This window comes from Eretmochelys imbricata, chromosome 1 (assembly GCF_965152235.1).
Source record: "Eretmochelys imbricata isolate rEreImb1 chromosome 1, rEreImb1.hap1, whole genome shotgun sequence".
Taxonomy (NCBI): domain Eukaryota; kingdom Metazoa; phylum Chordata; order Testudines; family Cheloniidae; genus Eretmochelys; species Eretmochelys imbricata.
Window position 1 is genome coordinate 272,610,253 of NC_135572.1, and position 13,541 is coordinate 272,623,793.

General features: G+C 39.1%; 1 protein-coding gene across 6 annotated transcripts in view; it reads right to left on the reverse strand.

The window, feature by feature from the left end:
• Nucleotides 1-13,541, reverse strand: part of CNOT4 (CCR4-NOT transcription complex subunit 4) — a 122,605-nt gene that overhangs the window by 22,548 nt on the left and 86,516 nt on the right. For all 6 annotated transcript variants that reach the window (XM_077831711.1, XM_077831723.1, XM_077831694.1 and 3 more), the window contains 3 exons: nt 7,627-7,684; nt 7,026-7,275; nt 4,204-4,701 (listed from right to left, as the gene is read on the reverse strand). In XM_077831711.1, the coding sequence (XP_077687837.1) occupies nt 4,204-4,701; nt 7,026-7,275; nt 7,627-7,684 (806 nt within the window). The remainder of the gene's footprint in view (nt 1-4,203; nt 4,702-7,025; nt 7,276-7,626; nt 7,685-13,541) is intronic.

Below are 13,541 nucleotides of genomic sequence, written 5' to 3' on the forward strand. Positions count from 1 at the left end.
GTGATTCTGTTCTGGACTAAACAGAAGATAAAATTGATATGGTGTCCTAAAGTTAACACTGAAAAACAAAACTGTAATGAATACCAGTGTAAAATGATATTAATTTTAAAATGTTCTCTCCCTTAAATAAGGAACCATAATGGTTAAAACAGAACATTTGAAAGAGCCATACTCTATGGCACTAAGTAACTTTTTCATGAAAAATTATAGCACTAAAAGTTCAGCAATTTAATTGGCTAAACATCCCCAAATAATTTGTAGTGAAATTAGCAAATCAAGGCACTGAAGAGTCTAGCAAACAGTATGCTGATTTCAAATCAAAGTTTTGTGAGGCTCTTTTAATCAGGTTTGGTTTTATATACATATAAATAAAAAAACGTTGAAAATGGCTGGGTGAGTGGAAAGGCAAGTTGACTGGATGATGCGTAGAAGGCTCAGATGTTCTCTTTTTCTAAACACTAGTCCAGGATTATTGTTTGTAAATTGTATTCATCCTGAAAGCATTTATTTCTGATCCATGAAAGTGTTCATCTTACCAATAAGCCCTAATGTAGGCAAGACACCCACAGCTTCCAGTATTTTTACCACCATGTCAGTAAAATGCTGGATGCTGTTGGAGCCCTGTCTACAGAAGTACTACCACTGATGACACAGGTGAGAAATTCTCTATTATAGTCATAGTTTCATGTTACTTTTTTGCCTAACTAAATAGAACTTTATGTATACTTATCAATTCACTATTTTTTGTATGCTAAATGAGCTTACCCCCACACCATCTCATGCAGGGCCCTGTTAGAATATCAGTTACAGACCCTTAGTGTATACACAGCCTTAAAGACCTAGTCTACACAGATGTTAGTATTAGTATAACTATCTGTTAGGTCTGATTTTACCAATCTAGTTATACTAGTACAGTCCCCCAGTATGGCTGCAATTATCCATACAAAGGTGCCTTATACCGGGATCACTTATTCTTCCCATATGGAATGTAAAATTACAGCCACGCTAAGGGGTCATAACATTTTGATTATATCAGTATAGAGAGAAGCCCACGGAAAGGAAGTTATCACATGAAAAGGTAAGAGTAATTTTGTAGAAAGCTCTGCAGATCGAAGACCTATCTGAAATGAGAACTCTCTATCAGTGAGTGGTGGGAAATATAAGATGTGTTCTAATAGGTCAACATGCCATGGGAAAACATAGGAAGTATACTGACATTTCCTCCTATCTTCCAGGAATAATTATTTTATATTTCAGTAGTTCCTAGGAGCCCCCAGTCACTGAACAGGACCTGTGTATGATGAGCCATACAAACAGAACAAATCCATACAATAAAAATCCATAATCCAACAAAATGATCTGACCTTCTTGTACTTACATTAATTTTGGATCAGAGAAAAACAGACTAGCCAATGCACCCATGCAGATGATATCCTTCTCTGAAGGAGTTTATCAAAACCACTATGAATGTGGGTTGTTGGAGAACTAACAGACTTGCCAGACTGTGAACTAGGCAACCTGCAATGTTTTCTTAACAAGAGTTCAAAGCTAACATGACAGAACTTCCCATAGAGACTTCAGCAGATGTTTATTTTGTGTTTTCTGTATTTAAAAATATTTTTGGAAGATGAATTGGTTCTAATGGTTACATACTGATAGAAAACATTGGTGTTTAAGGATATTATTTCTGTCCTTTAGAAAGAGGCAGTGAAAAGTGTAAGTGACAGGCTATATACTAGTCATGGGCACAAAGGTCCATGGAGCCCTTCCTCCAGAGCAATACCAAGAAGGATACCCAAGTCTTGTGCAGCACAAAAAGGGAAAAACAGCATGGCCAAAAGGCAATAAATGATGTGATTTTAAGAATGACCTTGCAAACCCATCTTGCCAGAATCAAAAGCCTTATTGCAAAGTTGAGGTTATCTTTGCAACACCACAGAATATTTATTTTAACCATAATGACTCAAGATATCTAACCTCAACCATACCATTGGTCCCTTGGACTAGCACCTTTTGCCACTGGTCCACGATAAAATATATCAAGTCACAGAGCTCAGAATAATTTTTAGTGTCTGAAAGCGCAAATATATTTGATCTAATTTCATGAAAAGATCTATTTGCACTGTTAGGTTGTAAGTGTAAACACCTTAATGAGGTAGCAAAAAACTAGGAGCCCTCTTGTTTACCTTAAAGTTTTTTGTTTGTTTTTTAAACCTAGTGTTAATCATCATTTAACTTGAGGGAGCCAACTTCATTGTAAACGCTTGTCTGGACACTCCCAACATTTGTTTCAGGCTACAATTTGGTTTACTCCAGGGAAGCCAAGGAAAAAGCATGGAAATGATTGGGCTCCAGCAAGGATTCAGAGGACAAAGCAGAGGGAAGAAACTGCCAAAATTAGCCTCTGCACTTGAGTAACAAAAATATGTAGTAAAAAATGTCTAGCTCACTCGCCTTTAGATTTTTTTAATCATTAGAACAGAATCGTAGGGTTAGAAAAGACCGCAAAGGTCATCAAGTCTAATCCCTCTGATAAGATGCAGGTTTTGTTGCGTCTAAACCAGAGGTTCTCAAACTGTGGTCCGCGAGCTCCATTCAGGTGGTCCGCGGATAGTTTCCTCTAAAGTGTGCACCTGGGTGGCCGCATACAAGAGAATGAAGGGCCACCCACCTAATTAATGAAGCCACACAGGTGTGGCTCCACTAATTAGGAGCCTGGACCCTGGAGAAGATGCACAGGTAAGGTGAGGTGGTGGCCTTGCGGAGAATAGGGGGTAGATGGGAGACGGCAGTGGGATGAGAAGAGGGCATGGGGGGAATTTGGGATGTGCAGGGCTGTGGTGGTCAAAGAGACAACTTTCCCCAGCTCCAGGGCTGAGGCTGCCAGGAGAGATGGCCCTTCTTCCCAGGCCCAACTCGGGGGCTGCCGCAGCGGTGGAGAGAGGGCACATCCATCACATTAGGAAGGTAATACTACTGATATTAAAATATGAGTTGTGTGCTTTTATTTCTAGTACAAAAAAACCCTTTATTATTATTAAGGTTTTTTTTAATATGACACTTTTATCCAAAGTGCTTTACAATAGTTACCTAATGGTACAAACAACATTTGGAAAGATCATTAAGTGGTCTGTGGAGACCCTCAGCAATTTTCAAGTGGTCTATGGAGAAAAAAAAAGTTTGAGAACCACTAGTCTAAACCATCCAAGACAGATGGCTACCCAGCATCCTTTTGAAAACCTCCAGTGAAGGAGCTTCCACAACCTCCCTAGGCCATCTGTTCCATTGTCCTAACTGTAAGAACAATAGGAAGTTGCAACATGTTTCTCCAAAATGCTCAAAGAAAATAATAGCGGCAATGTCTCAAGGAACAGCTTTCCTCAACCCATGACTGCAAATAGCTTAGGAGACTTTTTCTTCCTTAAATTGCTAGTTATGTTGAATACAAAATGCCACAAATATTTTTTCCTGGAAAACACCTGTTCAGGCCAAACTATTAAAGGCGGCATGGGAGTACAAGATGAACTCCAAATCCCAGAAGTGAACCAGACCAATATTCTGGCTATTTAGCCCTCTAGTCACAATGTTTGTTGCAATATCCCACCAATCCAGCCATGGTCCAGAACTGGCCTGTTTTCTCTTAGGACATCAAAGATTGCATGTAAAACATTAAAACCATTTGGAGTGCAGAAATAAAGCATGGAGCGTTAAATATGCAGTTTGTTTTGGTTGCATGTGAAAGGGAACAATCTAGCCAAGACAGCTGGCTGGTGGCTTTATCCCTTATGCTTGCAAAGAATTTTTGCATATCTTTTTGAAACTTGGATTAGCACCTGCATGTTGATACTGGAGTCTGATTGGAATTCCAAGGCCCAGTCTTCCTTTTAAGTTTTCATGGAAAGCCAGAGCTTGGCAAGACTGAAGAAATGAAATACCAATCTCTTTTGAAATGAAATAATTGGGCACAAGATACTCCACCTTCCTTATAAAGCTCAATGTTACAAGGCTAAACATCCAATTAAACCTTCTGAAAAAATGAAAGAGGGCCCATTTAAAACAATGTTGCCCCAAAAGAATCCCAGGAAGACAATCCTGGTAGCAGTCTAGCACTGGTAGCTGGCTATCCCCCTCTTCCCACCCTGGCTCAGAGAAGCTGAAGGCATGAATCAGGTGACACATTCATGGCTCCCTTGATTCACCTACCTGATATAGGGATCCCTCCCAGACCTGTGTTGTGTTGTGGCGGGAGAGTCAAGTCCAAGAAATTACTATTTGAGGTGGGATTTGCTGTGTGATTCAAGTGCATGATGCTATTGCGTGGGAAGGCCATCCAAGGATAGCGAGCTGCTTGGCCTGGAAAACTGAAGGAGTTGTAAACTGCTCGGTGCTGTTGAAACTGCGGGAACCTCTGCGGCAAGACTGGAAAGGTGCTACTGAGAGAGTTGGCATTTGAGGGCGCAGCAGGATGCAGGAATCCAGACCCTGACCCTTTGGCGGTTGTAGTGTGCGGGGAAGGGTTCTGAAGAGATGTAGGTGAGAGGGAAGGCTGGTCTTGGACTGACAGTTCCTTCTCAATCAGGTCTGCTAAGGCTTTGCGGGTGATATCAAAGGGGTCAAACCCTAAGTCATCCTCTTGCTGTTTGGAGGAGCCAAACCCAAATGCCGCTTGCCAGTCTGTAGAGGAGGATACTGGGATGGTTTCTGTTGGAGGAGAAGAGGGATGACATTTAACATTTCAACTAATCTCACCTCCGTGGTCTTTTAAAAAAAAATCTTATTGCTGCAGTTTTCAGATCCAACACTATTAAATGTTAACGTTCGGCCACCTTTCATATTAATACATTTTTATGACATTGCCCCAAAGACACTTGGTATTTGAACAAGCGCTTCCACTTTCGCAGCCCATCTTATCTTTCTATCTCACTCCACTATAAACTAACTAGGAATCTGGGGTGATTTGAGATGGTACAGACAGGACTGATTTCATTGCAGATAAAGCAGAAACAGGTCTAAAGTGCAAAAAAGAAAGCCCTTACCAAATAAATATCTTCAGTAAAAGCAAAGAACAGAAATATAGGGTGACTAAACAGGTGTATTCCTTGAGTTTTTACTAGTACAAGTTTTCCCACTGAATAATGCATTAGTCAGAGTGACAAAGTAAAAATCCCTTAGTCTTATTAAATAAAGGTGCTGTTAAATATTCTGCTTTCAATTCTAATGTTGTACTTCAGGGCTGATATGTAACAATTTTGTAGGAGGGGAAAAGATTTGGCCTCTTGTACTTCTGAAAACAAAGTACTGATGACTTCTGAGCAACCCTGGGAAATAGCTTGCAGAGTATAAACAACACCAAATTACATGAATGAGTAAAATATGCACCTTGACAAAGGAAGTTGAAGAAAAATAGCTGTACTGTAAATTTTGATAAGTGCTTTGAAGCACTGTTGTGGACATGAGTTACCAAAAACTCTTCCTTGCATTTTCAATTCGCGCGCGCGTGTGTGTACACAGAGAGAGAGAGAGTTCATCTTACTATTTATATATGTTTTAAAAATATTAAATTCATAGCCTCTGAACACTGGAAACTGCCATTCAGTTTTTGTAGAAAGTATGAGACAACATGCTGGAGATAGATTCTGAGCCAGCAAGTCCCCTTCTATAAGGCAGTATCACAAATGAGCATTTGCATTGTCTCCCTTCATTAGGGAGACGCTAGAATCAACTGCTTAGAGGAGTACACACCACTATGAGAAGACTGGAGAAATTATGGAAATTGCTCTGTGCATCATTTCTCAGAAGACTAGAATCTAAACTTCCACTTTTGTCCCCAATATGAGAATTATGGGATTAAAAAGACACTAGGCATGAGGAAAGTAGATCTTCCACATTTAGGCTTTATCTACACTATCGTTTTTGTCAGTAAAACTTTGTTATTTTTCCACTCCCCTGACTGACATAAGTTTCACAGACAAAAGTGTTGGTGTGCACAGCGCTATGTCACCAGGAGAGGATCTCCTGCCAACACAGCTAACGCTGCTCACTGGGGGTGGTTTAATTATGCCAGCGGGAGAGCGCTCTCCTGCCAGCAAAGAGCAGCTACACGGGCGACTTTACAGCAGCACGGTGATAGTGGTACAGCTGTGCTGCTGCAAGACATAACCTAAAATTTAAATGGCAACACAAACCATAAAGCACAAGTGACAGCAGTGGAAACCAGATCTATGTTGTCTGGGAGTTCATCCTCCACTGTTGCTTATTCCTTACATGAAGACAATCTCCAATACAATCATTTCCTTAGTATGAATTTTGATGACAAAACAGGATTATGAATTCAGGTGAAGAATAAACATGAAAAATATATTAACTCAAACATAAAGTATTCTGATCTTGAACAAACATCTATGTGCCATTAACCACTAGATATTTGATACCACCACAGAGTATGTCTAGTTTCAGTTCATGTACCTGATACAGCACAACATCCCATTCCTGTGAATGGATATTCTAAAAGAAACCATCTCTGCAGGGCTACAGTTGGCCCTAATATCTTTCACACTTCCTAAAATGAGTGGTTGTGTAGTCAAACACTGGCCAAAAAATATGGAGAATAAGCTAGCTTGCATAGCCATCAGCCAAAAACTCTGTCATAATCACTTCACTAAATATAATTACAAACCTGTGCATGCTGGATCTTCAGATAATACAAATATGGCTTTGGTATATATTACTCATACCTCTCTACGTTGTTCTGTTATTTTATGCCAAAAAATTTGAACATGCTTTCAACACTAAGATCCGTCATAAATTGTGTTTTTAGCATTTAAACAGACATGAATACTACTATACTAGATGCTCTGATAATTCCAACAAGCAGTTGGGATGTTGGGAAGAGTGATTTCTTGATAAGAATTAAGTCAATATGCATTTATTTGACTATCAAATGAAATTAAAATAATGGTGTGAAAAAATAAAGAGGCAAACTTCAAAACTAAGTGACTTCCAACACCTTAACCAGGCTTTCATACCTGATGTGAAGAGGCTCTGTGGTTCTGGTGCTGTGGGCCAGTCGTTGGAAGTCTGTGGAGAGCTGGGGAATGGGGGGAGCCCGCTTGGGATGGGGTTGGGGTGCCGGAAGTTGTCCGAGAAGAGCGACTGTGACTCTGTTACAGCCCCTTCAAAAGGAGACCGCGCACTGTGATTGGATGAACTGATGGGTATGACTGGATTGGGTTTTGATAAACCAGGTGGTGGTGAAGGTGTGTCACTGTTTGTTATCTGGTGGCAGGGGAGAAAAAAAGACAACAGAATAAGATATGTATCTTTGGACTTAAAGTCATTCCATATTAAAAAAACCATTTTAAAATTCAGTTTGAAGACTAGAAAAAAATCAGATTAAATTAAGATTAGTTCTGTGAGCATACAGTTTAAATGTGAAACAAATCAGCCTGATGCAGCCTATTTTTGGATCAAAAGACATTTAAAATTAGTTGACAGTTATCAAAAGAAACTAACATGCCACATTGATATTTCACACACAAAAAATATGTTTCTTTCAAAATAAAGGTTGCAACTGAGCTTCAAACAAATACAATTGACATTTACATAATGTTGGCTTTCAGGCCATACCTGCTGTGAGTTGTCACCATTTCCTATACTGAGAGCGTCTGAAGGTTTGTCGAGAGGGCTGGAAAAAGTGAAAGGGGGAACAAAAAAAATCAAATAAGATATATGCAACCACCAGAATAACCATAATGAACATCAGAAGTTGGTTTATTTTGTGGTATAAACGCCTAGAGCAGAAACTGCCCAAAACTAATTTCAAGAGATTATGAAGGAAAGTCCTCCTATTGTTTGAGGACTTCTTAAATCAGAAGTGTTCCAGTTTTACCATTTGCTAAGTTTTAGTTTATGGCCATAGAGGTGTATTTCCATACACTCTATTCTGCTTGTGCATTGTTCTACTGAGCAGCCAATGGTCCATCTGCAATCCCAAATTTGTTATCCTTCAATTCTGCCTGCTTCATCAGTTTAAAAAAAAAAGTACCACCATGGGTTTGTTACTGAGATGCACAAAGAACTTAGTTCCCCTGCTCCCTGATGTGTATTTAGTGCTTATAAGAGGTATGAGATTGACTGCCTTGAAGATTGACATCCTTCATCTAGAGAAAGCAGACAAGGCAGTGGCAGTTCAAGCTTCCCAGAATGGCTTGTCACTGGTGTTTCAACTTTGACCTGGACAACTACTAAGGTGGAGAGGGAATTAAGTCTCCAGACTCAGAAAATCTGAGTAGAGGCAAGATCTAAAATCGAGAGAAATGCAGAGAAACAATCAATCAAAAACAGAAAGGACAAAAATGCCACCTCAGAATCCTATTCACTGGAAGCTACACAAATCCCTTTGAATCATCACTGCAGCCATAATAAGAGATTCTGACAACCATTTACGAGCAGTCCAGAGTGCTCTGAATTCCATGCTATCCTAGGGCTTCAGTGTAGGGCCAGATGCAAAAGTCCTGTAAATTCAGGCTATGACCACAAGCACAGCTTATCTACCCCTAGCACAGCAGAGGCCTGTACAAGTGTCAGACTGTACAGACCCAAATGCTTTCCTCTGCAGAGAAAGAATATCAAAAGTAACATGAAGAACTTTAGAATATTACATTTTTATTAGAAAGCCACAGTTCAATACAGGTCAAATTACAAACATTGTATTTGGTGCAAAAGTTATTCATATTAATGTTGAGTTATTTTACTTGAGTGCAGCCCTCTAGATCTTAGCCAGTTATTAAAATGTCCTGCTGCTGTGAAGTTTGGGCACTTATTATTGTACAAGGCCATTTGGCTAGCTAGAAAACATCATTTAAGAGATTAGAATTAATTTAAAACTTAATCAGAGAGCACAGGACTTGGGTAAAAGCAATTTGTGTGCATAAACACATTGGTTAAATCTGACAGAGATCAGAACTGGGCCTCAAGTATTTTTAAAACAATTTAGGACAAACATCATATAGGAACAGATATGTAGTAGATGACTATTCCAAGGTAGTCCACTTAATTATTTCTTGCTCATCTCAAGAAAAATAAAGTTCTGTAACTTATCCTATTTACATTTTGAACAGAGATTTATGACAAAGGTTAATGTATATCTACAGCACAAGAATTCTGTTGCAAAATCTTCACTAAGAGCTTGTCTTCACAGAGACATGCGGAAAATTCACCCAAATTAACACCCTCATTCAGAAGTACAGTGGTCTTATTTCACCTTCTTAATTCACTTTGAAATGAACTGAACTAAACCAAATTAAGGCCATTAATTTGGAACAACAGCATCCACACAAAAAGAAAAGGAGCACTTGTGGTACCTTAGAGACTATTTAATGTGGTTTTAACTAATCCACTTCAAATTCACACCTTTAGTTAATTCGTATTAACATTCCTGCATGTCCTTATGTAGGAAAGTCTTAAGTATTCAGTTCTTGGTAGAAAAAAAATGTTTAAATGACATTTCAACCCTACAAAGACATTGACAATAATAGTACTGCTGCACCTTGAAGCAAGTATATGATTGTTTATGACAATCCAATTGCTGAGAAGCAAAACAGATTATACTTGAGATCTATACAAAGGGTCTTTAAGTGAACAGAATTTACAAGCTATAAGTTACAACCCCATCAATAAACAAAAATCAATGAATCGCCTACATTTTAATAATTTTGCTTATGTAGTGCATTCCATTCAGAAAGATCCCAGTTACAGCCTATATTATGCTTGTCCACCGGTGAAATTCAGCCACAGCTAGAGTGAAACTTAGTAATTGTTTAGCTGCACACAGCAATAAATGACTGGAAGTGAAGAATATCAGAGTTAACTGAAACTAGAGGGGAAATTTTAGAAGCTGAATTACCTAACTGGAATTTGCCCAAGACACTTTTGTTAACACTCCTACTCTTGGGTGAAGCACCATAGGATTTCTGAACACAAATGAGGACGACCCCTCTTACATCTCAACCAAAAGGCGTGACCTTCAACAGTGAAATTTCTCTTATCATGCTAAGGTTTGGTTCAATACTGACCCAAAAGGAAGAATAGCTGCTGAATCAGCACTACTACATCTGCGATATTCTAGATTTTCCTTTGTCTTCTCCCTTCTAAACTTTGGATTAGTCCAACCCAGTTTAGCCCAAGAGATCTAATGGAATCATAGCCTGGGGTGATATGATTGTAAGATGTTGCAAAATCTGCCCAACGATGTTTATGATGGAAGTGGATACCAACAGTACTATAAAGAAATTCAGAGACCCAGTGTAACAGTTTGTAGGGAAACGGTCAAACAAGTAGAGGGATGACTCCTTGGCACAAAGGAATTCCAGCAAACTGTGGTGCCCTGCCATTCATGCTAGTGTACGAAACCATAGGAAACCCTGAATATTGTGGCTTAGTTCCCAGAACACATCAAGGTGAAGAGATGGAAGTAAGTATTTAGTATTACAACATTTACCTTTTTGGCCATCATAAGCCAACTTTTCAAAAGGTCATCAACTAAAAGCCTCCTAATGGACTACAAGAATTATGCCTTTCTTGAAGAACTTTTGAAGTTGTTCATAAATGTGGGGGACTTATCCCTGGCTAGGTACATGCTTAGTGTGGGAAGCTTCTACACAAGCTTCCTATGACCATAGTGCTGCCAATCCATGTCAGTCCTTACCTGCATCATCACCTATTATCTTAGCTCTAGGATTTTCCCAAACTGTCACACATGCAGTGTTTTTGCAATGGGGTAGAGGCTAGGCTGAGCCCAAACTAGTTTCTATATGTGACCTGATCAAGTTTTGAATCCAGCTCTCCAACCAGAGAGTCCGGAGAACCATCCCTCCACACCATTAAGTGAGAGAGAAAGCAAGCTAGCTAAAGTATAAAAGGCAGCACAATTACCCGAAATCTGAGTCTGGACCATCTGGAGTCATGTGTTCTGGGTCTGTGCCATTTTCTAATATAGGAGGCGTTTTCCTGTGTTCCATTGTTAAACCGTTGGCTGATTTACTTGAACTCTGTAATGATGGCCAGGCATCTTTGTTATTACTGTTGGGTCTGGAAAAAGGCAAGAGTAAAAAAAGAAGAGTTCAAGTTATGAAGAAAGTGTTCTAAAAAAATTTAACCGCCGAGGAAATGAATCCTCGCACCAGACAGTCCATAGGAATGGAATTATCTGGGCATATCTTTCAAATAGATTTTAATGCTGATGGATAAAAGAGGCTCCTCAAGAGAGAAGATTGAAGGAAACAGAGTTCTACCCACTGATTAGATAATCGGATCACCTACATTGGAGTCCAAACTTGTCCAACTGTAAAATATCCATTTAGACAGCTTCCAGTAACAAATCCCATGGGCTTGCTCTCAGTTAAAGCTTCTTCGCTGTATCACAAAAGTATTTAGTAGTTTTATAAAAAGTAATCATTTTTTTTTCCCCTGAAGATCTTCCACATCCCACCATCTCCCTGAAAATTTTCCCAGGCTGGCCTGAGAGAGCTGAAATTGAATTTGGTTGCCTGCCTGCTGGTCCACAGCACCATCACTAGACCATGAAATTAGCCGCTCCAGAACACTTTAAAGCAGTCTATCCAAGTTACTGCCCAGTTCACTTCTTTTAATCTAAAACCTTTATGATTTCCTCTACAAAACAAAAGTAGAGTTCACTCCATGAAATGTATCTGATCTGGAAGAATGACTTCAGAGGGAGTAGTCAAAGTGGAAGTTATTTACTGCTGCAGGGAATTACATCCCCAGGCAACACTGCAGCCAGTTTCTATGTGTTTATTTGTAAAAGTACATTTATATAATAAATATGTCATCAGCTAATACCACAACACAAAACCTATTAATGTCTAGCTCCCTTCATTTTTTCCTATTGTTCTTTCCTATCCACTTTAGAAAACAGCATCCCATTTAAGGCAAGTGATTGCATAGTGTACAAGCGCATCATTGTAAAAGGGCATACACTAAAAGCTGAGTCTTCTTACACACCTGTTTTCTGATTTCTCTTCATAAGTATAACAGACTTACTGCCTGCCCAAGTATTCATTCCACATATACAGGTGGATTTAATAAGTTCTGAATTGGGACCAGGAAGATTCCTATGGCTCTTTAGCAATAGCACCATTTTCCAAATTCCTATTCCGTCTTAATATCTCATTATAATCCTGGCTGTCCCCACACCTCAGATATTGTAAGATTTACTATTTTGTCTCCATCTACTCTTCTCTCTTTGTGGGTCAACTCCTATGTACATTTAAGTAGGTCAAATCTTTCATTTGTGCATAAAACTCATCTTAGATCTCTACACCTTTGAGAGAAGAGGCTAAATATGGCACCCTATCAACTACCTTTTACCAAATTGAGAATCAGTTTATACTACATCTCATGTCATGATTAAAAATTTTCTTTTGCCCTTTGCACCATTCTATCCTGACGCAAGAGATTAATTTTCAACCCAGACAAAATTTCAAATTAATTCTAGTCTAGATGTGACTTCAGACTGCAATCGGCATTTTCTCCTTCCCCTCCCTCCAAAAAAAAGTCTGATGGTTTAACAGATCCCAAAATATTCAAATCATAGCATAGACTTTCCTGTGGAAAAAAATGTTTTAAAGTGCTTATGAAAGCTAAATGCTTCCTAAGAGCAGTTCTCCAGCAATAATCCCTCACCCTATGTGCCAGCGACAAACATTTTTAGTGTTACAAGAAAGCATCAATCATTTTGCCCCATTAAAAACAAGTTTAAGGAAAGTGGCAGAAGAAAAAGAGGGCCAGAACTTTTTAAAATCAACCCACTGGTATCAGCACCCTATATTTAAGTGAATACAACTGTCATTACTTCTACTGTATAACTATGGAATGCTGTACCAATAGGTACTTCTTACGGACACACACCCACACAGGTGGAAATTACAGCATTTGCCTTTCACACAAATGAGGGAAAAAATAGCATGAAGAGGGACTTTCACACTGGAACAAACTTGGAAAAATAATGTTTATACAAAGTTTTTGCCCAGTAATTATGTTTTCTCTACTATTACTGCAGGCTTACATTTGAACATATATTTCTCAGAGCTCAGCTTCTGCTTGATCCCTCAGTGAAATCCTAACACCGGACAGTCAAGAGAATGATTGTGAAATTGTTGACTCAGATGTAGAATTTAACAGGAGAAAGACAGTCGCAAGGCAAGGAATCAGACAAATGAGAAGCTCTTTATAAGTAGAAAGTTGTGAAGGGGTTAGCAATTTAAATATGATTAGTCTATAATTTAATCAGCTCTCAAACTACATATGGCCATGTCTGATTAATATTTGAATGGAGACCTCCAACTTCCTCACTGCTGCAAGGACACTGGCAATCCAGACAATACTGTCCACCACTCCACAGCAGTACCGAATCAGTTTCCCACTGTAGTTATGCATTTCAGATGAATGACAAACTGAAGTTCAGTCCACTTGCATTTTTCACAAGTGCCAGGATGATAGCTCTGGGGGCCTGGCCAGATTCC